At 37.2% G+C, this 24,748-nt stretch overlaps 1 protein-coding gene across 1 annotated transcript in view; it reads left to right on the top strand.

Annotated features, from left to right (window-relative positions):
* The window catches only part of GPC6 (glypican 6), a 798,134-nt gene that overhangs the window by 418,029 nt on the left and 355,357 nt on the right, over nucleotides 1-24,748 (top strand). The window contains exon 3 of the mRNA XM_074859430.1: nucleotides 21,119-21,510. Coding sequence (XP_074715531.1) covers nucleotides 21,119-21,510 — 392 coding nt within the window. The remainder of the gene's footprint in view (nucleotides 1-21,118; nucleotides 21,511-24,748) is intronic.

The raw sequence follows: 24,748 nt of genomic DNA, 5'->3' as shown, positions 1-24,748 counted from the left end.
ACACTTACTCAAGATTGCTGTGTCTGTATACAAATGTATAATACTGACTTTAAATGTTACATCTCTAGCACGTGCATAAACATCCACATGTGAGAGGCAGCATAACATGGAAGGTATATAATAATGTTAGGGTGATCACTAGCTTAGTATCTGTTTTCCCCAGAGTTTTAGAGCCACATAATCTTATACCACAGGCTTTTTTAATGGTGTAAGTGATATGTCAGAAGTCATGCTGAGAGGGAAATGAGAAAGAATCAACCGCTTTGATTTCTGTGACTCACTCTGCACAGTTCAGGTTGATTTGGGCCTTTTCGTCAGCCCCTGTTTTTTGTTTGTTTGTTTGGGGTATGGTTTTTAGGGGGGGTATTTTTTTGTGTGTGGAAAGAGTCAGTCGCATGCTTATTTAAAAAATGAAGCATAATTCTTCTTACTTGATGGTCATCTTCACTGTTTTGGACTGTGATGGGTGGAACCTTTCCTTCAAGGAGACTTCATCTCCAAAAGGACTGTGTGAACGATGTTCTTGCTACAATTTGGTATAAACGCTTGAGTTTTATTTTCTTAATACTTTTCTTTTTCCTTCTGTCTATGCACATCTTGCATTATGAACATTTTTAGCAAACTTTTGTGGAAAAGAAAACTGTGTCCTCTCCTTAAAATTAATAGAATGTGATTTTTATATCACATTTGAAAGTGATCATGCTAGCAATTCAAGCAGCTAAGCACATTTGATAAGAATTGTCTACTAAAGTATGTGTTTGTTCTCACCATTTAGACAATCGCAAACAGGCACTGCCTTTAGAGCTTGCTGGAGCAAAGTTATAATAAATAGGAACAGGGAAGAGAATTATATTAGTTCTGTGGCCAGCCATGAGTTGCTAACACAATCCAACTTTTTTTAAAAGGTTATCCAAAGTGTGTGTTATGTATATTTCATTAGTGGCCAAATGTGAAAACCTAGTAAAACTGCTAAGAAAACTTGAGGTTGTGGATGAATGTATCCAAGTGTTGGATTTTGGTGCTTTTTTAAATCTCTTTTGATACGACAGTCTTTTCTAACCATAGGCATAATAAGATCACCTTTGGGACAGTTCATTCCCCCCACTTTTTTTTTGACCTATGTCTTCAATGGAGTCTAATTAGATAACAAGAGGCCAGCTTTTGATATCAACAGCTACATGCCCAACCCATATCTGATCAACCATGCTTGCATATGTGAGTAACTACACTGCTGGTAGCCCTCAGTCTGAAAAACCCATGTAATCATTCTGTCATTTCTGGCGAAGAAGCATGGGGAACTGAAGCTCTGTCTTAGTATGTATATGGAGGATAAATATTGGCAGAGGTCTATAATGGTTGCTTTGTGTCCACATTGCAAAGTGAAGAGACCACTGATGTTTTAGATTGTATTGTTGGCCTTGTAGTGTGAGTATTAAAGATAACCAAACTCAGGCCACAGGACTTCGTGTGCAAATGAGAAGCAGAATGAGACAGCAAGTGAGTAACAGACCTGATAACTTTGAAGGGTAGGAAATATTTCTGGCACTTCAGAGGACCAGCAGCTTCCTTTTACCCTCCTCTGGTCCTTCAGAGCCTCCCTGTCCTCCCCAAACTACTCCTCAAGGTGCATGAGAGACAGTCTCTGACATCACATCATTAAGACTTACCTCAGGAATTCAAAAACCTGTCATTAGTAGTTTCCTGAAACAGTGGATAAAAAAATAAAATAAAAATCAATTCAACTGACAAGATCAATGACTTCTTTGGCAATGTAGGAAAGGAAATAGTTTTCTGGACACATTTGTTTTTTTCAGAGAATGATATGACAGTTTACAATAGTGAAAGCACTCACACAGTTTATTTTCTGAGCTTTTTAAACTTGTGTTTAAAATCCTCTTTAATAACAACTTCTGCAATTACTTGTTATCGTAATGAATTGTCATCATTTTGTAGTTCAATCTAGGATAGACATGCCATTTGAGGGGCAGTGATTTGTCATTAAATCTGTGTTTGTTCATTTGTTTATTTTCTTAAATTATGAATTTAGTAGTTTAAGAAATCTGTATTTGTTTTTTGTTGTTATTGATGTTATTTGAGCAGCCAAAGTTTTACCAGACAAGTGAGCCTAAGGTGATATGTTCCTTAAGCACAAGTTTACTGGTTATGTGCTTTTTGGTTCACCAGAACTTTTTCCAGCATTTGCTCAAATGCCTGTGGCCAAACAAAAAATTGTTGTCAGAGTATTATGCTAACAAGAAGCATTGCCAAATGATAAAATATTAATTCTTTTACTTTATATGCAGATATGAGAAGAAGCAATTACCCCTACTTTAATTGTTCCATAGATGAGTACAATTATGATGTTATTCATGCCGTTTGCAGACTGAATATAAAAAATAACATCTACATCATATAGTCAGAGATTTCATTTTAAAGTAAACCTTACCAATGTTAGATATATTAAAGCAATAAACCAAGAGATTAAACTTTCATAAACAGTAAGAGCTCATTGTTTTGTAAATGGATATATAATAATGTCTTTGTAGCTCAAATGAAACCATAAAACTGACTGGGCGCTTTAGTCTTTCTGCAAACTTTTGATTTATCTTTTTAATCACTTGTTAGCTTTTTTTATGGCAATTAAACATTGAAAATGGGCTCCAGTCTTCTTGCCGCATTACTCTTCTCTTATTGAACTGCTGTCATTTCTTTATGATGACAAGCAATTTAGGGGTGCAAAAAACCAAAGTGTATGTGGATCCTGCTGCTACAGGTGTTTGTTACTAATGAAGGAAGTGATAGCTGTTGTTGGAATGTGAGATTTATCTTTCTTTGTGACTTGTGCAACAGGGAGTGGATGGGATACCTTTTAAAAGCTGGTATAAACAGTCCACAGTCACAGAAAGGCTGTAACTAGGGTTTATATCCATGATACCAGAGTTAATGTTAGGTAAAGGTTAACTAGATTGTGATTTTGAATCTTGCTACAAATAAAAAATGTATTGCAACAGCTGTTATGGTACCTGCTAATATTCCAAACATTTTTCTTTTAAAACCCACCTAATACTTAGATATACATCATTAAGAAAATGCAACATAATGACTGATGAATACCATAAGTGCCTTAAAAGTATTAAACACTCTATAAAACTGCTCACACATGTACTGTAAGAGCCATTGGTAGTAGTAGTTATGCCTAAGATTGGGAAGCAGTTTCTGGAAATCCCCAATTATTTCCAAGTTCTCCAGTTATGTTTTATGATCGAACATGTACTTTTTTTGTTGTTTTTTAGAGAGAGAGAGAGAGAGAGACTGTTCATGACTAAAAAAAGTTACTAGGACCCTCTCTGTCCCCCTCTGTCATGTTACTGCTTCAGGGCTAACAGGACTAAAGAGTGCTAAGAACATATTTTGTCATTGATCAAATCTGTTAACTCAAACTGCCATTTTTTTATGTGTTGACTTCTGAGAGTCGAACAGCACCCTAGAGAAAACTGCTCTCTGGAAGAAGAAAAGTAATAACAATAGCAGAATTTCACTTCTCATTTCCCATTGCAGTACAGCTACTTGGAAATATTATCCTTCTCTGTACCCAGTCCATGAGGAGAGAATTGTAACCTGGGAATGTTTCAGTGCTGATAGGATCTAGTCTTTCATATTTTTAAATGCTAGATGCCATCAGTGACTTTTTGATTCTTCCTTTGCTTTTAATTTCCAACATCCTGTCTTCATATTTTTTATCAAAGCATTTATTGAATTTCACATTCATGTATTTAAAATGCATTTTTTTAGTCTATCAAAGCAGTTACTATCTGCATCCATTAATGATTTTTTCTGCCAAATATAACCATTGTGGCTATGCAAATAAGCCTGACCTAAAAATAAACCAGAGAATTAACATCTAGATATCATGGAAGAAGGCAGTAAATCCTGAAATAGCATCAGCTTTGAATTCTGCCTTTTTAGATGCCTTTCCATCCACAATTCACGTAAGTCAGTCTGTGTGTTGCTAGGGTATCCCTACAGTATGATACTCATTTACATAATTTTAGTTGTGTGTTGTTTATGTAAAATGGAATGAACAAAGGAGAATTTCAGGGCTGAGTCTGAGATGTTTGCTTTCATTTGTTTAAGCTGCACTATTTGCATGTAGCTTTTGTGGTATAATTGTTTGGTTTTAGTTCTGCTGACATTGTGGTGGGTTAGCAGTGCAGATAATAACAGATGACAGTTCCTTTTGTGGAAGTTAAGAACTAGCTGATTAATTGTTATTATGTTACACTCTAGAGGAAACCTTGTAATTAAACCACAAAAAGCTACATTAACATAATGTTAAGGGTCTGACTTAATCCCACTAAAGCAAGAAAATTCAAAGTTAACGATGAAGAGCGTAATGTTACGTATTTTAGGCCAAGTGCTGTTCTTTGGAAAAGAGCTTAGTCTGACTATTGTGGTTGTTTCTGTGTGTGATTAGGGCAGCTGCATTTAAATCAAATTAAGTCCTTTGACTTTCTTGTGTGCACGTTTGCAGATCAGGCTTTATAAAAAAAAAGATTATTGAGCTCTCAGCTCAGCAGTTATATTTGGAGCTAGGTCTGATGCTAGATTTCATGCTTCCAGGTACCTAGTCCTGGCTTTAAGCCAAAGGATGAGCTCCTCACTAATTCTTTTATTTGCAAGTATATTTCCTGAAAGCCTACCAGACTTGTAGTATTGGTACATTTACGTGGCATATTTTGATTTGCAATAAAATGCTATTTCTTTACTTGTATAATTTGGAAGATGAGACACCTAGTTTATTTGAGTGCTTTTCTAGAAGCTAAAATCTTCCAAGTTTTAATACACACTTTGTTCTGGAGACAATTTTAAATGATTTCTGCAGTCACACTTCCCTGTCTTTCTTCATGTGTCTTCAGCTTTTTTATCTCACCCATATATACTGACTGAAGGTTTCAAACTCTGTAGAAAAGTCTACGCAGATATTCTACTGGAATGAAATGTTCCACTAAAATTTGTCTAGTTAAACATTTGAGGTAAGTCAGTGATTAGTCTAACAGGCCGATCACAGTGACTGCTTCCCTATGTCTCTTTCCTCCATCCCAGCCCTTGACTCTTGGAGGGTTACAGCATCTACCTGCAGCCCAGGTTGTTAGTTGTCATACCCTTCTCCACGGCAGCTGATTGGGAGCTTTGATATTCTTGAAAGGTCTTGATTTGATGTAGTCCCCCTTTGTGTGAACAATTTAGGTAACACAGACCTTAATTCTCTATTCTCTAGCCTGTATGATCCTGTGGAAATTTCAGAGCCCATTTTGCATCTATCATGGATAGAAAATTACACATAGTTTGATAGAGTTGGCAGTGAAGTGGCAAAGACCAATGATTATCTGAAAAATTCACAACCTCTAACAAGAAGACTTGACTCCTCAGGTATGGGCATCCTCCCATCTTGTATGCCTAAAGATTACTTTCACATGTATTTACAGAAAATTAATGTCCAATCCTTAGTACTGAAACCACAGAAAGAAACATGTAAGTGCACAAATTCTGGAATCAATCACAAGGTTCATGTGTAGTGAGTTATTTCTTGGCATTTTTATAAACATATACCATAAAATTAGTTTTAAGAGCTCCTTACTATAAAGGACAATAATGAAAAATTAACTGTGTATATTAAAACTTTATGAAAACAGGAACAGTTTTGAAATATTAAGAACTCACTCAATTATAAAATTTAAACAATGTAAATGGACTCCAGAGATATGATTGCAATTCTAGAAATAGACTAGTTTGTGAACTGTCACAGCTAAAACATTCAAAATGAAAATACATTTTTCATGTAGTTCTCAGGCTTTTAAAACATTTTAAAAATCTTTAACTTTAGTTTCCAGTTTCCATATTTCAGACTTAGTCCAGTACACATTTTAGATGCATATTCCATCAAATCTGTCCTACTTAGTTATCATGCAAACTCATCAACCCCTGAATTTTAAATATGATGTAGTCGTCTTTGTTTTCAGAAGCTAAAAGAATGCAACCTTACCTCAAAAGGGTTAAAGGGTTTGTTATGCTAAACTCTCACCCCTATAAATATGCAGGAAGCAAGTTCTGTAGAAGAAAGACAGGGTTTAATATTTTTGAGCAAAATTATCTTTTTTAAAAATTTCTACAGCATACTTTTTTTCAGTGCTGTCCTGCAGCTGAGCATACAACATCCCTCTGACTCGCTGAGCTTTTCTGGCTCCTTATATGTGTGCTTCTGAAGTGCTTCATTTGCTTTTTGTTCCTTCTCTCCTTCTCTCTCCTGGAGAGGAGTCCAGCTGCTAGAAGCTGCGCACACGAGCCAGCCCCCAACCTCCTGGCTAACTCATGCAAGTGCTGTAGTTTGCATGCAATCGATACACCTGCAGCTTTAGCTGTCTTGTTTATATGGGCCTTTTAATTGTTTTTATCCCTCTCCTAAATGAAGGCCAGACATTATACTCACTGACTTCAATCATATTTGTCCTCTAAGCAGACTCGTTATAATAATTTAATTGTGCTTTATTAAAACATAGAGCTAGGTCAATTGGTATTTTTGAATAGGTGCAATCTACAACCTTAGAGGTTGCAGGACATTTTACCTATTTTATCTGCATAGGATCCTAATTGATATGTGTAACACTGAACACTGAAGCTGTCATCTAGAAGAATCTTCTTTCAGCACCTGTAAGAGCCTTATCTTCATGCCTGTAGATACCCGACTTAAATATTTGATTTGTAAACACTTTTGAATAGTTGTGCTTGACAAGCACATTGAAAAGGTCACTCATGAGCTATAAATCTCTTAACTTACAGCTACTGCATATATTGCACAGCTGGCTGTCATGATACTAGCAAGTTTTTTGCTCCATGATCAAACAGGAGTTTAAAATTCAAAGTGTTCAAGATGCTTATCATTATTGTCATTTCTATGCCTTCCTGAAAATGCTAAGAAAAACTTTTCCACCATCCAAGCACCACCCACCTTAGATGCACTTTTAGTAAATTTGCCAGTTCCATGCTGAATGAGTACCTTGCTATTTTCACTGAAGCTAGACCCTTGCCGAACTCTGCCTGTTGGGGCCCACTTAATTTGAAATAGTTGGAGTACTGCACAGAAGCCAGACACAGAAGGACACAAAAACTACATTGACAAATGATCTGTCAAGTGACCCATGAACAAAATCGAGATTGAGTTGCCCTTTGAAATAAACCTATTTGAATTTTATTATCTCTAGAGCACCTTGTGTCTCTAATCTTGTGAAAGGTTAGTATTCCATCCATCAGAGCAAGATTAGAGCTCTAGTTGATGCCTGTGCTTGATGATAACTGAATGCAGCAGTTGGGGCTGGAGGAAGGAGATTCATTACCATCAGCAGTTCAAAGAAAGATTAGGTAAACAGACGCTCAGGGAAGCAGGTTCGCAATATAGACCACATATATTCCAGGTCAGGATAGCAGAAATCAAAGGAGCAGAATGTCAACAAAGATTTAAACCTTTTAACAATAATCCAAGCAAAGCAATATTACCTTATTCCCATCCTTTTATTTCATGTCACAGATTAGCAGACCCAAATGGCTGCTGCCTACTAGGCTGAAATGCTAATCACTTCCTTTGTGTATCTATCAGGAGAAAGCTAAGTCTGAAGGAATAAATGAGAAAATAATAAAAAGAAAAAAATCCAGGACTCATGACCAGGTTATGTCCACCTGATATGCAGACAGAAGTGAAGAATACAGATTCTGTAATGTTAAAAAATAATGTTCTGGCTTTATTAATTCAGAAGTTGTCTCTCTCCTACCTCAGGTAAAAATAATTTCTCAAGTTTTATGTCTTTTTAAAGCTTACCTGACATTTTGAAAAAAGCTTTAGTGAACAGGCATCATTTTTCCATGTCCTTGTTTACCTGAACTTTTAAAATTTTATATTATGCTCTGAATTATATATATGATTAAGTTAATAACAGTGGTGACCTTACTTCTTGTTTTAAAAACAGAAATATGATTAAGTTCTTCATTGTTCTGTGGCAATGTCAGCTCCAGACCTATGCATTGCTTCAAGAATATAGTAATCCAAAGGATTAAAATGTATATATTTTTCTAATCCTTTAGTTCCTCCTGGAGGTCTGGATTTGTGCCTCTGGCTTTTCTATCTGTCCAGAGCAGACCATGTATTTATGATCTCACATTTGGCTTTGAAGGATAACAAGAGGCCCTTCAGACCTGATGCCAGTGTATCAGCCAGCAGCAACATAACATGAGAGTGAATTTTGTATTTGCTGTCAAACTTCATAACATCACAATGGAAAAAGAAATAGAGGGTAGGTCTGAGATTTTCCAGAGGCAATTGTATGTTAAAGCAATAGAAATGGTTGTATGCAAAGTAAGAACCTTTTAGTTCTTAGGTAGTATCCACAGTGTAGTCATAAAATATAAAAAAAAAAAAAAACACCACACAACAAAAAAACCCCAAAACAAAACCAAAGTAAAACAATGCCAAAAGAAATTTCAATTTGTAGTAGATTATACTGATGCTCAGAATATAAGAAATCATGACTTTCAGCTAAATCAGATTAAATCAGAGCCTGTGACAGAACATACAAAATTTGATGGCTCCTCAGAAAAAGTAAAAATGTTTAGAAGAAGCCAATTTTAAAGCAAAAACAGATAGTGATAAATCCAGGGTATATATGGTGTTATGAAATATTTCTGTACAGCTCTTGATTCCAGAGACAGAAGCTGCTGCTTCTGTGTAATCAACAAAAAAGATTTTTCAGTACCCTCTACAGTTATATTTTCAGCTACTTAACTAATAATATAGTCCCTTAATACAGGGACTAATGTTATAAAGTATACATGGGTCTGTAACACTAATTGAAGTGCTTAATGACTAAATATATATTAGGTAGGCTGTATGGAACCTATTGCAATTATTGTGACATTAAACATAAAAATTTAAATTGAAATGTATTACACATACACATATTATGGGCAAGTCTGAATGAACATGTGGTCTTTACAAGAGAGGAACATGTGACTAAAATAATTCTTCAGTGAAAGTGGAGAATATTTTCTAGATAATGGGTTGAATGAGCAATATAATTTAATTCTGAACCCTAATATAAAAGTCACCTATTGGAAACACATTTCTAATTATATGGTTTGTAAATGTGGAAGCACTTAAAGTATAAGACCATCTAGGCTACATAAAATTATAATGTACTTATTGAAGTTTCTTATGGAAAATGAGCAGTGTAATTAGTGTCACCTAATATGTAACATACCTAATGTTTCCATTTTTCAGAAGTTCTCACTGTTAAAAGTCTTCTCAGTTACTTAGATTCTCATTCAAGGAAGTATGTTGTCTCAATTAAAAACCAAAAGGTGTGTTTTCAAATAAATCCCTATTTTTTTTTCTAGCTGTACTTGAGATATCTGCCCCTTATTGTGTCATATGTCTGAATGTTTCTCCCAAATGACTAAGTACATATACATTTGGAAAAAATAAACTTATTGGATTAAAAAGTTTACAATAATCTCTTATGATATGTATTCATTTTACTTCCCTATCTTACCAGACTGCTAAAAACTTTAGTCTTTCAGATAATGCAGTAGTGGAAACCTTAAAATCACCTTATCAAGCAATAATACATATACTTACATAGGTATTAAATTAAAATACTAGCACTGATACAGTGGGGTTGATATGAAGAGACAAGCTCCTGCAAGGTGTGAAAGGGAGCCCCCATTTTAGAGCCCAAGCCAGACGTCTGATCTAAAGCCTTAAAGAATATAAAGGAAGAGCTGGAGCAAGGTTTCATGCTGATGTTCCTCAGTCAGGTATCTGGAGTGAAGCAGCATATGGCCTGGCTGCAGGTCCTCCTGTGCTTGACAAGACATACAGTTTTTGGGAATCCTTGTTCTGCCCATGTGTTCACAGGAGATGGTTTTAGGGGTATTGATAGACTGTATCTGAGGAATCTCTAGAAAACTGAAGTTTAGCTCCCTTACCATTTTTTCTCTTTTATTCAGTTGCCATTTCCCTGTTTTTCTATCTTCTCTCCAACTATTTTTGTCCTCTCTAGCTTTTGCTTTCCTGTTTCTCCTGTACTGCCTCATTTGCACTTGTTTATCCTCCCATATTTTAGAGTTTCTGCAGTAGTATAGTGCAGGAAAACAAATATGGCATGGGCCATCCTGGACCCTTCACCACCTGCTGCTCAGTAGGACTGATCAGCTTTTCAGCTTGTTCCTCAAATCCCATCTCAGAGGGCTGTCATTTTCATCTGGGAAGATTTATATGACAGTTAGTAGCAGTTTCACCTCAAACATGACACAGTGTTAATGTTATGGCCAAAAACACTGGAGAAATACCAGAATATTGCACAAGGAGATAGTGTCTAGCACTAGTTCTAGGCACTGAATGGAAAGATTTTCCCACCAGAAGTGATCCCGAATCTCCACTTCACTAGGATCAGGAGGAAGCATTGGATACCTGTCCCAATCCAATGTCAGGGGAGGTTTCAATGTGATCCCAAGAGCAAGATTAAGACTCAAACAAGGTCAAATGCCATACATCCAAAACAGTTTTTTATTATTAAAAGTGAAGAGTGATAGCGATAGGACAGAATGGAAGGAAAAGACAGAAACCAAGCAAGCACCCATAATAGAGTCACAAGAATAGTCACCACCATGGATCCAGCAGCATCCCATTGGTCCTTAGTCTTCAGTTCTTCACAAAATTCTCAGTCACCTTTTAAGTTCATTTTATCAGCTGATTAGCATATCTGCCCACCTTTAGTTTTTCCTCTGTTCCCACAGGTTTTTGCTGACTTCATGCTTCTTGAGCAATCATCTGACTTCTGGGGCAGAAACACTCACCTCTTATCAGTTCAATGACAAAGGCACAAAGTCATTAGCAATAAAATAGAGCCACAAATTATCGGGCTTATACAATGGCCTGTGATCAGCAGTCCTTGTGCTTGATGAGAAACACCTGGTTTCACTCAGGCCACCTCTGAGATTTATCTAAAGAGTTTGCCAGTACAATTGCAAGGGAGTGGGAGGGTGCATCCTTCGATACACTCCTGCTTCCTTGGGTGATATTCCTTAGATTAGTTACAAAGGCCACAGGTGGTCCTTGATGAATGGTCAAGGCTTTACTGACACCACCTGTGACTCAAAGCACACACACAAGCAAGCTTTGAGACAATCATTTGACATTTCAGTCTCTCAAAATACCAATGAGGAAAACATGGCTTATGCCTACATTCCCTTATCAAGCTGTCAGATAAAAACCATGTGATGTGAGGAATTACATCTGCCTGAAAGAGAGGGATGAAGATTGTATAGTAGGAAGGGCAGACAACTGGGTCTCAAGATCACAGAGAAGATAGAAGAAGCAGTAAATGGTAGAAGGCCTGGAAGTCCAGTGACTTCTGTGAAAAAACCCCAGCAAACAGACAAACAAAAAACCCATACAAAAATCCAGAAATAGGTTCTAGATCTTCTAGCTCCTACTGAGCCATACCACTTCATTTCATTGCAGGACATAGGAAGGAGTCAAAGCTATTGTTTGTTTGCTTAGAGGGTCAACAGCTTGTGGGTTCATTGAAATATTCTTGTCAATATGTTCAACAGATTCAGCAACTAATCATTAGGCCAGCATAGAAGCACAAAACTTCGGTATCACTACATGACATATCCATTTAGATGGAAACATTGTATGCAATACAGCAGCTAATAAATGGGAACAATTCCCCAAATAAACTTGTCCTAGGAGCTTTAAGGCCACTCCTGTGTAGTTCAATCAGAGAAAAAGTAGATTATACTGTTTGAAATCTAATGTAACCCTAAATATACACCAATCTTGCAAAGACCATTTTTTAGTTCCTTGTACCGTATCTTATATCTAAGTTTCCTTCTGACTGGAAAACTTTCCCAGTAGACACAGTCTTAGGAGAAGAGAAGAGGAGGTTTCTGCTGAGAAGGTAGGTCAGATAAAAATCAGTCATGCAACATCTTGATCCAGTGAACTGATGTCTGCAGATGAAGATTTGTGTTGACTTTAAGGCTATTCAAATACAAACATTCTTTTTTAATCCCTCACCTTTGAAACTTCCAGATAGGAAAGTTTATTGATTTCACAAAGTCCCTTAGGGGACCCAAGGCCTTTCTACCAGCACATGAATGCAGATCCAGGATCTGAAAGACTGTTTTCTTCAAAAGCAATAGATCTTTTCCTACATTTGTAGCTTCTTTGAAGTCAACTGTATTATCCTTAACCTTTATCCTTAATCTATGATTTTATGCACTGCCTTGTTTTAAGTCACTGATTGCCCAAATCTCATCTCTAGGACCGTTGTTGCTCCTTAACTTTTCTACTATTATCTTAGAAAAAAAATTTCATCCCTCTAACAAACTGAGAACATTTAAGTTGACTTCCTGACATTTAAGTTAACTTAGTTTGATGTCACAAAAGAAACATAAAGTTTCCTGCTTCAGTGAAATTTGACAGTGTAGATCAATTTACAAGCAAGAAATTCAATTGTACCTCTGTATTATTACAGTAACAAATAGTACTGCACGCAGTGTCCAAATAGTCAAGAAACAACTCGGAAACCAGCCTGGATTTAATACTGTTTGGCCTTAATGGTGCATGGGGTTCCTTTGAGTGTGGATGTAGGGAAATTGGATAAATTCAAAACCAAGTAAATTATCTTGTGGGTAGTTTTATCTTTTTTTGTTAGTGGAGTTAAACCATAACAGAAGTTATTAGCTGCATTCAGGGGTGTCTGGAAAAACCATCAACATGACTTCATTACCTCTTAAACTGCAGACTTATATACAATATTGATTTTATGAATATAATAATTTCCATAGGAAGTCAAACTTCAAACTGCTCTTACAGCAGGCTTCTGCCAGTTAGCTCAAATAGAAGTCTTTGCAGTAGTATCTCTCTCAGGTCTCACATCTTGGTGGGTTTTTTTGATGTAATATACCGGTTTCTTTATAAATGCTAAAATGAGCTTGTTTCAAAGAGAGAGAAAGGTGAAATGAGATGGAAAGGAAAACTGCAATGGATTTACAGCAGTTACATTAAATATAACTGTGCAAATATGTCTTAGCTCTCTGCACTTACAAGTGTGATGTGAAAGCAGCTGCAGTTCTAATTTTAAACGTATCATGATGCACCCAGACTGATCTGTTTGATACCCATATTTCCACACTGAGATTCAGGAACTGCACGTCCTACTGGGTACCTAGTCGAATGGATGTGATCCAGTAAATGCTTCAGAAAACACCCCCTTCTTGCAGCTGAATAGGGCCCAAGAACCACTTTTCAAACTCCTCAATGACAGCTCTTCACAATGGTCTATTTTGTTTAAAATGTGAGGAAGTAACAAAAAAGATGCTATTCTAAAACAGGTGAAGAAACCCTTCTCAGTCCCATATGTACCTAAATCTAGGTTGAGATTTCTGCCTCTGAAGCCCAGTTCCAAAGTATCGCTGCTGTCAGGTTGTGGTTAATCACCACATTGTAAATAAAAGTCATCGAAGATTTCAGTTTTCCTCTGGCCAGTCAGAGCCTCCTTCCAGACAAATGACTCCTGCCCTTAGTCAGTTCAAGCTTCTACTCTGAGAATAGGTATGAAGGCATGCAGTGGCTTCAGTGCCACATCCTCGCCAGCACAACACCTGACCTCTGAACACCACAGGTCTGAATCTAGTGATAGCAAATACTGCCTCTGGTTTGGGATCTGCTTGTCAAAAAATTGCCTACTTTTTTCTTTCCTTCTTTGGACAGAATATATAAATTATTCTATCTTAAATCAGTTTTATCTGGTTGGTAGCAAGGCAATTTGTTGTTAATTGTCCCTTATGTCTTCTGGTCCACCTTATACTTCCCTCTATTAAAAGTCAACAAACTTTTAATATGTTTAAAAGATTGTTGTAGATTATAGGCATGGCAAAGAATTTTCATACAAAATGTTAGATGATAAATCTTCTTAACTATTGAACTGGATATTTAATAGCCTCTAGTGGTGCGTAGGGAAAAACAGAATAGTCTCTATATTTTTAAACAATTGTTGCACTGAGTCCATAGTTTATATATTGTTAATATAATTTTCATGAAAGCTTTAAATGTTTTTCAGAAGAAACTGTGGTGACTCATGAATGTTTCATGAGGCATTATGCATTTTTATGAACATATGATGTAAAATTCATCATTCTGAAATTCACAGATAACCATGAAATGCTACGTGTCTCTCTTTGGTCGTGGATATTCATGACAGTACTACTGCTGTAAGTGTTTAAATGCCCATTCATAAATATTCTAGAATGTCACCTTCTGATGCCATGTAACATTTTGCTTACATTTTATGAGTACTTCACTTGGGCATTTTCCACTTGATAATGAAAGTAGAACCTTCAGGGACAGTTATTAGTGTATATATAAATAATGTGTAAAGCATTGCTTTGTTTTTATTCCTAGCATTTTCTTACTTTGTTATTGCTATAAGTTCAATGAATTCTTTGAGGGGATCTTGAGAATTTCAGGTTCATATTTATAATTAAGGATACATCATCAATATAAAGTACCAGATGCAACAGAATATGAATTGAGATTATAGAGAGCAGTAAAGATTTCAAAATGTTTTAATATCTAATTTAATAGTTCTCATGTGAAAGTGACATCTCACCTAGTTGCAGGATTGTCTGTATAGAATCAATGGCAGGATCAAGTCTCCCTTTTAGATATACTCAAGTATTAGTAAATGACCTTTTGCAGTGAAGAAACAGTAAGTTTAGCATTTAAAGGTTGCACCTGCATCCACTGAAGTTGTTGTTAATGTTCTCATTGATTTCAGTGTTGCAGAATAAAGTCTTATAGACTTTTATCAATGCATGTAATCAGCTTTGAGTAGATGACAGATACTTTATAATAATGTTCATTTGTACAATAACTCCTTTGTATATCGGTGCTAAATAATGCCTTAAATTCTTTGTCAGATTAGGTTCCCATTGTGATAATGGCATTCGGTGTATAAATAGTAGCCTAGCTTTTTTTCCATTTGCCTCCACCTGATCTAACCTGTCCAACCCAGCCCATGATAGATGTGTTTGTTTTTCTTCCCCAAACTCATGTCTATCATTTTAGCACATGACAGTACTGTTTGCATTGTCTCCATGTTCCACAGTGGGGAGTGGTAAGGATGGAGCCTCAGTGGTCTCCCCTTTGCCTGGGTCTCCTTCCTTCCTTGCAACAGCCTGACCCATAAGGGGAGAAGTCATGGACTCTGGACAGGAGGCAGGGAAGAAGATAGTAGTGAATTATCTTCTATTATCATGTCTTGCAGTAGCCTGAGAAATGGAGACGTGCATCTTTACTCACAGCCTTTGAAACTGCACTGGCTTCTAAAAAATTTAGTAGCATCCAAAAGATTTCATAATGTCATGATATTTCCAGCTATAGGACATTCTGGAAGGGTATCGATATCCATTAACAGCTAAATCACTTCACCCATAGGTGATTTTACCCAAGACGTAAGTAGAGGATGTAAATCAGCTATTCTGAAATTTGTAATTATAAGACACATTTAATTATCTGACTTGTGTTTCTTAGCTTTAAATGCAATGTGTATATATTCAAAATGGGTTTAAAAAGGAGAGCAATTTTCAACAGGCCTCATCACACTGCAGCTTTTGTTGTTCTTAATAGGAACTGAAATTTGTTTCCTGGTTGTGACAGTTGAGTGTTTCTAAAGGTCAAAGCTATAAGGGAATTTTAAAATTAGTTATTCAGACTCACTAAAAAGTAATACCAATGCACTGGTAGCCTTATGCATATGATTTGTTCACTCTTGAATATAAATACAAATGTAATGTCAAAAATAGGAAAAAAAATCATCTGCTGTAAGTATTCTCCTTACAGCTATTTCTTCTCAATCAGGAAGTTAAATTGAGTTCTTTTTGTTTTGTAAGGTTAGTTATTGTTAGAAGAAAGTCTCTGGAAACCTAAAAAAACAGTTGGAAAGTGAAAAAGCATGGAAACCACATAAGTTAATTTCACTTGAATTTCCTTGAGATAAATCACATCTTTCGCTAATTTATACCATTGTGGAATATGTTTTTTAAAAGTAAAAGGAAAAAAAGCCTTTGCAAGAATCCTGCAAAAAGATGAAGAGTTCACCAAAACATTTTTTTTTCATGAATGTCTTCATGAACAAGGAAAGAAAGACAGAAATAGAGCAGTGCAAAAAAAACCAAAAACAACAAAAAAAAAACCTGCCATTGAGGTATGTCATGAATGTAAGTATCTGTACCTAAAGAATCCCCAAAGAACCTTTCTGTCCAAAAAGGTAGTCAGCTTACATGAATTCTAAAATCCTTCTTACCATCAGCCATATCAGGACTGTGACATTCAAAGATGTGAAATGAATTTAGGTACCTAAAGTCCACGTGGGTGTAGCAGATGCATGCACATCTTCACAATAAATGGCAGATCACTAGAATTTGTATGTCTAAATCCTCAGAGCTCTTTGAAGATCAATGCCCACAAGCAGGACAACAAGGCTATAATGGGGAACTGCCTGTATATTTTGGGTGGTGGTAGTCAATGATGGATGAAATCAGTTATGCCACCCTGAGCAAAGTTTTCCATAAAGGCTGTTGTAAAATCGGACATATATACCTGCCCAGAACCCCTGAAGAGCTTTGTGCAGCTGTGCTGTTTTTTGTTGGGTAGCAGTGAGACTGCACATCCAGTGTATCAGATTCACCATAGTACAGCATTCAGATCTCAAGTTCTGCTAAAAAGGAAAGCTGAGCAGAATATATGGTAATTACATGAAATTTCTTTTTAGTCTTTTTGGTCTTAAATCTTATGCATATCTTTTTGGATTTGGGAACTGGAAAACAAACTGTTTCTTGTTTTGCATCTTGTCCTACAGTCAGATCTTGGTTTTGCTTAAATTACAGATGAAAAAGAAATTACAGGGGAATTTATCAGGCTGGGAATGATCATAGAACATCAGTTCCAACATAATACAGCTTTGTTTATCTAATAATTGCCTCTAGATGGTTGGGATTATATTTTGTTGAAGGCGGTTATTACATCATGTCAAGCTGCAATATTATCCCCAATCCTGATCCACTGATTTATGGTGACAATTAGTCAGCACTTTGGAATTAGGCTAGCTCCCAGGCTGAATTGCATTATGATACTAGATTGCCTCTGTTAAAATAGAGTGAGAAAGTCAGCTTTCAGTTGACAATGTAGTGTAAGAGCTAACAAGACCCTATTTTTTATCTGAGAGCAGGACCTACCATTCAGTAAGAGACTAGCAATGCATTGTGTCCTTTCACTTTGTAACTCAGTTGTCTTATCATAGACAAAGCAATTCAGAATTCATTTGCAGGGACTGTTACTATCTATCTTGTATCCTAAATTTACAAATAATGTTTGAAAATGAAAACTAGCTTAAGTGTTATCCATTGACTTGAAACCCACCATTTAAACTTATATAGAACATGTAATGGTTTGAAACAGCAATCTTCTCTCCCTCTTTTCAGTAGCTCAGTGTACCTTAGACCTTATTCTTTCCAACTCATAAGCAGAACTGAATGGGCTTCCTGAAACCCTCTGGCTAATAAATGAAAGTTGTATAAAAACATGCTTGCAACATAAGACATACCCAGGATATATTCTGTCATAAAAATGAATCACCACTTAAAATTAGGAAAAATTATTTCCAGCATTAACACTGCTCATGACAGCCTATTTTGGCAGCAAAAAAATTCACAAGATATATATTTTAAAACACTGCACAGCTCTGTCTTATATAGATTTTCCTCTCCCACCCTACTACTTGAATGCCTTCCAGAAGCACATTAAGCAACATGACTAATGTCTGTCTCATCTTCATTCTTTTACTTTGAGCTGAAATATTGCATTATTTTTCAAAAGCTACCTGCAAGTTGATGAAATATCATCTTTGCAATGAACATAAAATCTTTAAATTACTGCGAAGACCATGGAAAAATTCAACCTTTGCAGAAGCAAGTACAGTTTCTCCTGATGTAACTGGACAAGTGCCCAGTTATGCCAGGACACAGTTTCTGTATGTAAGCATTGCAAAGCACACTACCTTCTAGATGTATGGAAGATCTGCAGACTAAAAAAGCAACTGATCCTTCACAGCAGCATTCATTTTGCTGGAGGGGAGTTGATTGAGAATTTTTCTAATTAGTACAACAGAGGAGATCTCTTCCTCTCTGGAACTAAAAAGGTATCCGATTTTTTAGTGGTTCCTGCTTTATTATCCTGATCCTGCACAGGATTACTGATGCAGATAACTCTCTTGAACTAACTGTCTTTTGTATCAAAGCATACAGAAGACTAACGGTCTAACTTTTTAATGGCATAATAACTTACTCTAAGCAATAGCTCTCAAAGACTAGAGACCTATGAGAAGAATAAAAATTAAATAAATGTACTGCTATTTAGAGGACATTAGCTTTCCTACAGAATGCATTTGTATGGTGTCACATTTGTACTAACATGAAATTTAAGCTTGTGGAGTTACTGATAATATTTGTACCACAGTATAAATAAGGATTGCAAACCAGCATGGACCTCATTGTGCTAGATGCTGTACAAGCACAGAATAAATGTCTACCTTTCCCTGAAAAGCTTGGTTGGCTTCCAACAAACTGACTGTGAGATTGCTGAATAATACCCCCACACAAAGAAATAGTAGGTTAACAGTCTCAGACTAAAGGAGCTGTCTGCAAACTAAGTTATGCTTTTCTGTGACTGACTTATACGATAGCATGATCTTTTAAGATAAATAGTGGTATTTCCAGTATAGCTATGGATTGGGAGGAGCCAGCATGTGAATTTCTTACAGCAGCCCCCCAGCATACAGAGCATTATGGGAGAGAAGGAGAGGAGCCTGGATTCACTGCTTTCATGATTTCTTTCCCAGTTGTCATTCAGTGCACTGGCCTGACAGTCTGGCTTCAACCTTAAAACAAATTTTAATTTGAGCCTCAAGTTCTCTGCCATCTTTTTGCCTTCCAGATTGTGTGACTAGAGAGCTATATGTATTCAGCAGTACAGCCAGTGTGCATTATTTCTTAGAAGAAGAAATGCTGAATGCATAAAATAGTAATCAGGATGATTCAGACATCAAGGATACCACCAGGTCAGGGTTAGCAGTGAAAAACAGCTTTGTTTTGCTTTTCTCTTAAACAGCTTTGTCAGAACTACTGGATAATTTGGAAAAACAACAGAGAAGACAGTATGTTGTGGACCTCAAGTTATTCTATTTGGCAACAAAGAATAGCAAGGGTTTCTTTTTGGTTGTGGTTTTTGTGGTGGGTTGGTTTTTGTTTGTTGTTTTGGGTTTTTTTTTGCTTTTCCCTGCATAAACTATTTGGCAAAAGCATATTCTTTTCCAGATGGAATTTATTCCATATGAAGACCTGTGGTTTTAATGACAGTTTAGACACTGATACATTTATTAGAATATATTTTCCCTTTAATAAATGCTTTGATGTAGCAAGTATGTTCTCAATGTTCTGTGTATACATTTTAATGATAACCCCTTTGCAGTTATCTGGGAGATCAAAGACTGCAGCTCTGCATAATTTCTGCCAAAAAGAAGAGGTTCTTTTCTTACTTAGTCCTTGTAAACTGGTCCACAGAGCTCGGTAGCTTCTGCTTTCAGCTGATCACAGTTACAAGTCCTCAAATTTAGTATAGATTTTTTCATACATAGTCTTACTTGCCATCCTGTCTTTAGCACTGCAGTGGTTCTGCATTTTTAAGTCACTGTAGCCACAGCAGGGGTCTACGTTAAAAGAGTATTCATGTTATCACATTAGCAAAGACTGTAAGAAGTCATCATGTCCTTGCAGTTAGCACACACAGATGTGTCTATAGGCAATGACCACATATTTAGAATCTGGTATCCCAGAGCTGGCTGCATGATGACTCCTGCATCAGTGTGAATCATTTAATTGCAGCAAATACACGTGTTTTGCCAAAGGTGTTGCCATCTCTGCCTTGCTGTCTGCAATGCACCATTTACAGGACACAGCAGTCATTGAACTCTTTTCCAAAGGAGGTTTAAGAAGGTTGACAAGCGGAACCTGTAGGAAGATGGGATCTTCTAAAAACCAGGAGAACCTATGCCTGGTTTTGTCAGATGTGTTTAAAGAACTACTGTACATGCTCAGTGAATTTCTTGGGAAAACCTAGGCATCATATGGCAGTTAAAGGCTCTTAACAGAAGAAATGATTACATATTTCCTCTGTATCCCATGGGCTTTGTTTCCAGTAAGAATAAATTCCACAAGCCAAAATTTGTAAAGAGCCCTGAGTAGATAAAAGGCACAGAAGCAGTGAAGTCTGAAATCCTTTCAATAAAAGGTAAAGTCTGCTGTTCCAAAACCAACAACTGGCACAAACTGGAATTAGTGGTCTGGCTATGACATGACTGGTGGAGGGTTCTAGTCCTGTTCTTCAATAGAGTAACAAATTAATGAAAATACTAACATTTTCTTAGTATTACCTAGACATGTAATATTTTTAAGAGGGATTCTACTCATTTCCACTCAGATCTCTTTCAATTTCTCTTTAAGAACATTTGCAAATAAGTTTTCAGATTTATTTCGATGGTGTTCTTCTACATTGTAAAAATTTCAGAAAAAATAATGATATTACTTTTAGCTTAGATGATTTAGTAAACTGGCTATGGAGGATACTGCAAGGGACAGGGATCTCTATGTTCAAATAGTACATGAAGAAGAAGTGGAACTACCCTTACTGAAGTTCTTTTAAATGGGTTTTTCATGTTCATGTTTATACATTCTATATCATTCTACCTTGTTGGGGAATTCAGGTTATACTTTTCTTTACCTCTAAATAAAGCTACTTCCTACCCAAATAGATTAATTTCACCAGTAAAACGCTGTGGTAACAACTTATTAAGACAAACTTTACTAATGGTAACATAGGAGTGCAGTCAGAAAACCCTTTGTACCTTACTAAAAGGTATCTGTCAACACCTGCTTATTTTCCCTGCAGAATTCTTCCGAGAACTTCTGGAGAATGCGGAAAGATCCTTAAACGACATGTTTGTCCGGACGTACGGCATGCTGTACATGCAGAACTCAGAGGTGTTCCAGGACCTCTTCACAGAGCTGAAACGGTATTACACGGGAGGCAATGTGAACTTGGAGGAAATGCTGAACGATTTCTGGGCTCGGCTTCTGGAGCGGATGTTCCAGCTCATAAACCCTCAGTACCATTTCACTGAGGACTACTTGGAGTGTGTAAGCAAGTACACAGACCAGCTGAAGCCATTTGGAGATGTACCCAGGAAGCTGAAGGTTCAAGTGACTAGAGCGTTCATTGCTGCACGGACCTTTGTTCAGGGGCTGACAGTAGGCAGAGAGGTTGCAAACAGAGTATCCAAGGTAATCTAAAATGAGGGGGGGTTTAAGCTTGAATTTGTTTCAAACTTGCTAGACAATTGAAATCTGATTGTGCACTTTTTTTTTAATATGGGGGGGGGGGTGTTAATTGGTTGGTTTTTATGCCTAATGGTATACTCATCCTAAGCTTATAAATAGGGGCAACAGTTGGTTTTAATTCCTTCTGGAGATACTATGGCAATACTGGCTGGAAAGCATTTCTCTGTGCTTAGGACACAATGAAATACCAATATACATCAATGTTATAGCATGGTAGTGATTGTCATCAGTAATTATAAAACTGGCTACATATAGAAAAGATGATGATTATGATCAGAATTTAAATGTTTCAAGCAAATTTATGCTGCTGTTCATTAGGGCAGTACAGCCCTCACAGCATTCATCCATCATGCAACTGGGTGATGGATTTTGTTAGAAATGTCTAGTCATGTTTTTGATGAGAAAATAGACTAATAGTGACACCTCTGGAGCTTGAGCTTTCCCAAAGGATGGTTTGACTCACATTTATTTTAGTTTTAATTATTTATCTATGCAAATATTTATGACGATTTTAATCCTTGAGGGCTTCACATAATTAAAGCTATGTAAGAAAAAACACACACAAAAATAATCCATCTGGGTACCAGAAATGTGCCTGAATGACTTTCTCTCATACAGTGTTTCAAACTCAGGTATACTTTCTGAATTGCTGTTCCAACTAGATACTTGTTCTGTGATCTGGCTATTTCACAGTCTTCATAGTGTATTTGGACCTTAAGCATATTCTGAATTCTGAAATGCTCTAGTAAGATCCACTATGAAATGCCCAAATATGTCTGAATGATAAATGCATGCATGATTTTGATGCTTGTCCCATGCAATACTTTTCTGCATTTACAAGCCTAAGCCATTCCTCTTCCCCAAGAGCACTGTCTCACTTGCCTCATTGAAATCACAGTCAGAAGGTGAGGTAGAGGTAAGCTGGTATATTATACAGTAGGCTGCAATTCAAGCACTCAACAAGGTGAGACTTCTAAACTTTCCTTATTCTGTATGATATGATATTTTGCAATTACAAATTCAGAAGCCATGAAGTGAGAGAGGTAGTCATCAAGTGAGAGCCTTTTAAAATCTCAAGTGAGATTTTATGCCTAGGAGATTGCATGGGAGGAAAGGGTCATTTTGCACTTAAAAGTCAGTGAATGAAATACCTGATCATGTCTGGGCTACAGGGTTGCCTTATCTTTTTTTCTGGCCCTGTCAATTCTTGAAGTACTTTCTGAACAGTGACAGGGCATCGGTATGAAATCCCAGCCCACCTAGTCTGGTTGGGGACAGATATGGCTGTTAGCCTCCAAGCATGCAGAACACATATCTGCAGCCCGTTTTCCTCTGAAGAACAATGATGTCCTTGTGGATGAGGTTTTAAGTGAAAGTGCTGAGCTATGCTGTCACTGTTGTTGGTAGGCATTAGGTCTTGCTGCATCGACTGGATCAGACTGTAGGGAGTAAACTATGTAATTCATGTAATAGATGTGTAATTTGTGAATCCCAGACTAAGGTATGATTTGTCTGCTGAGATGTCACTTTCCCTGTGTGTGTACATGGCTGTACAGAAGGTGCAGGTGTCTCCCCTCTCACATACCCAGGAAATGTTTTCATCTCTCCTGTTGGGTTTTGGACACATAAACTCTTTCAAGAATAGGGTTTGTCACAAGATCACTAAATGATCCTGTGATCCTACCAGCTCTGTAATCATAAAGGGAGCCTTTTTGTAGTGTCACTTGAAGATGATAATCATAGCTCAGTAATGCTTCTGTTTTTTTCTTTTAACATGAAAGCAACAGTTTAAAAGTGCTTGGTGGCTGGTGCAAGATATAGTACAGATTCTTTGCTTTATATATACATAAATAGTGATACTCTATTAGACTAAATCTAGAATACTGTGTTCAGTTTTGAACCCTTCCATATAAGAAGGACATTGACAAACTGAAGTGAGTTCGGTGGAGGACACCAGCATGATCAGGACTGGATTACTTGCCCTGTGAAGAGAGACTGTGGGACTGGGCCTTGTTCAACCTGGAGAAGAGGCAACTTCAGGGGCACCTAGCAGCAGGTCCTGATGCCTGTAGGGAGATCATCAAAAAGACGCAGCAAAGCTCTTCACAGTGGGGCATGGTGGGATATGATGGGCATGAGTTGAAACAAGGGCCAGTTCAGACTGGATATAAGGAGATGCTTCACCATGAAGAAGATCAAGCAGTGGATCAGTTGCCCACAGAGCCTGCGCAGGCTCAACCCATGGAGATCCTGATTGTACAAAGCCCTTTGAGATGACCAGGTCATGCAGGTCTGAGTTCAGAGCTGACCCTGCTTTGAGAAGCAGGTTAGACAGATCTTCTGAGTGTCCTTCCAACTCGAATTATCATAGAATCATAGAATCATAGAATAGTTTGGGTTGGAAGGGACCCTTCAAGGCCATCAATCCCCCCTGCAATGAGCAGGGACATCTTCAACTAGATCAGGTTGCTCAGAGCCTCATCCAACCTGACCTTGAATGTTGCCAGGGATGGACATCTACCACCTCTCTGGGCAACCTGTTCCAGTATTTCACCACCCTCATCGTAAAAAAATTCTTTCTTATATCTAGTATAAACCTATCCTTTTTTAGTTTAAAACCATTACCCCTTGCTACAGGCCCTGCTAAAAAGTTTGTCCCCATCTTTCCTGTAGGCCCCCTTTAAGTACTGAAAGGCTGCAATAAGGTCTCCCCAGAGCCTTCACTTCACGCTGAACAACCCCAACTCTCTCAGCCTTTCCTCATAGGAGAGGTGTTCCATCCCTCTGATCATTTTTGTGGCCCTCCTCTGGACCTGCTGCAACAGGTCCATGTCTTTCCTGTGCTGAGCACTCCAGACCTGGACGTGATACTCCAAGTGGGGTCTCACCAGAGCAGAGTAGAGAGGCAGAATTACCTCCCTTGACCTGCTGGCCATGCTTCTTTAGGGTCATTATCCTATGATCCTGTTAAAAGATTAATGAAATTAACATTTTTACTTAAATGTAGAATATGCTTTGATTGCAAAACTGACTTGGGTATTAAAATCTCAGTGGCTATATTCATACCCACAGCAAACGGTAAACAATGCTGGCTTTAGGGACTTTGTGTCATATGCAGCCTGGTGAGTCAGATGCAAAGAACCCCAAGTGACATCAAATGTTCAGGATTAATAAATAATCT

This window comes from Strix uralensis, chromosome 2 (assembly GCF_047716275.1).
Source record: "Strix uralensis isolate ZFMK-TIS-50842 chromosome 2, bStrUra1, whole genome shotgun sequence".
Taxonomy (NCBI): domain Eukaryota; kingdom Metazoa; phylum Chordata; class Aves; order Strigiformes; family Strigidae; genus Strix; species Strix uralensis.
The sequence above is the reverse complement of the archived record's forward strand: the minus strand, read 5'-3'. Positions and strand labels throughout refer to the sequence as shown.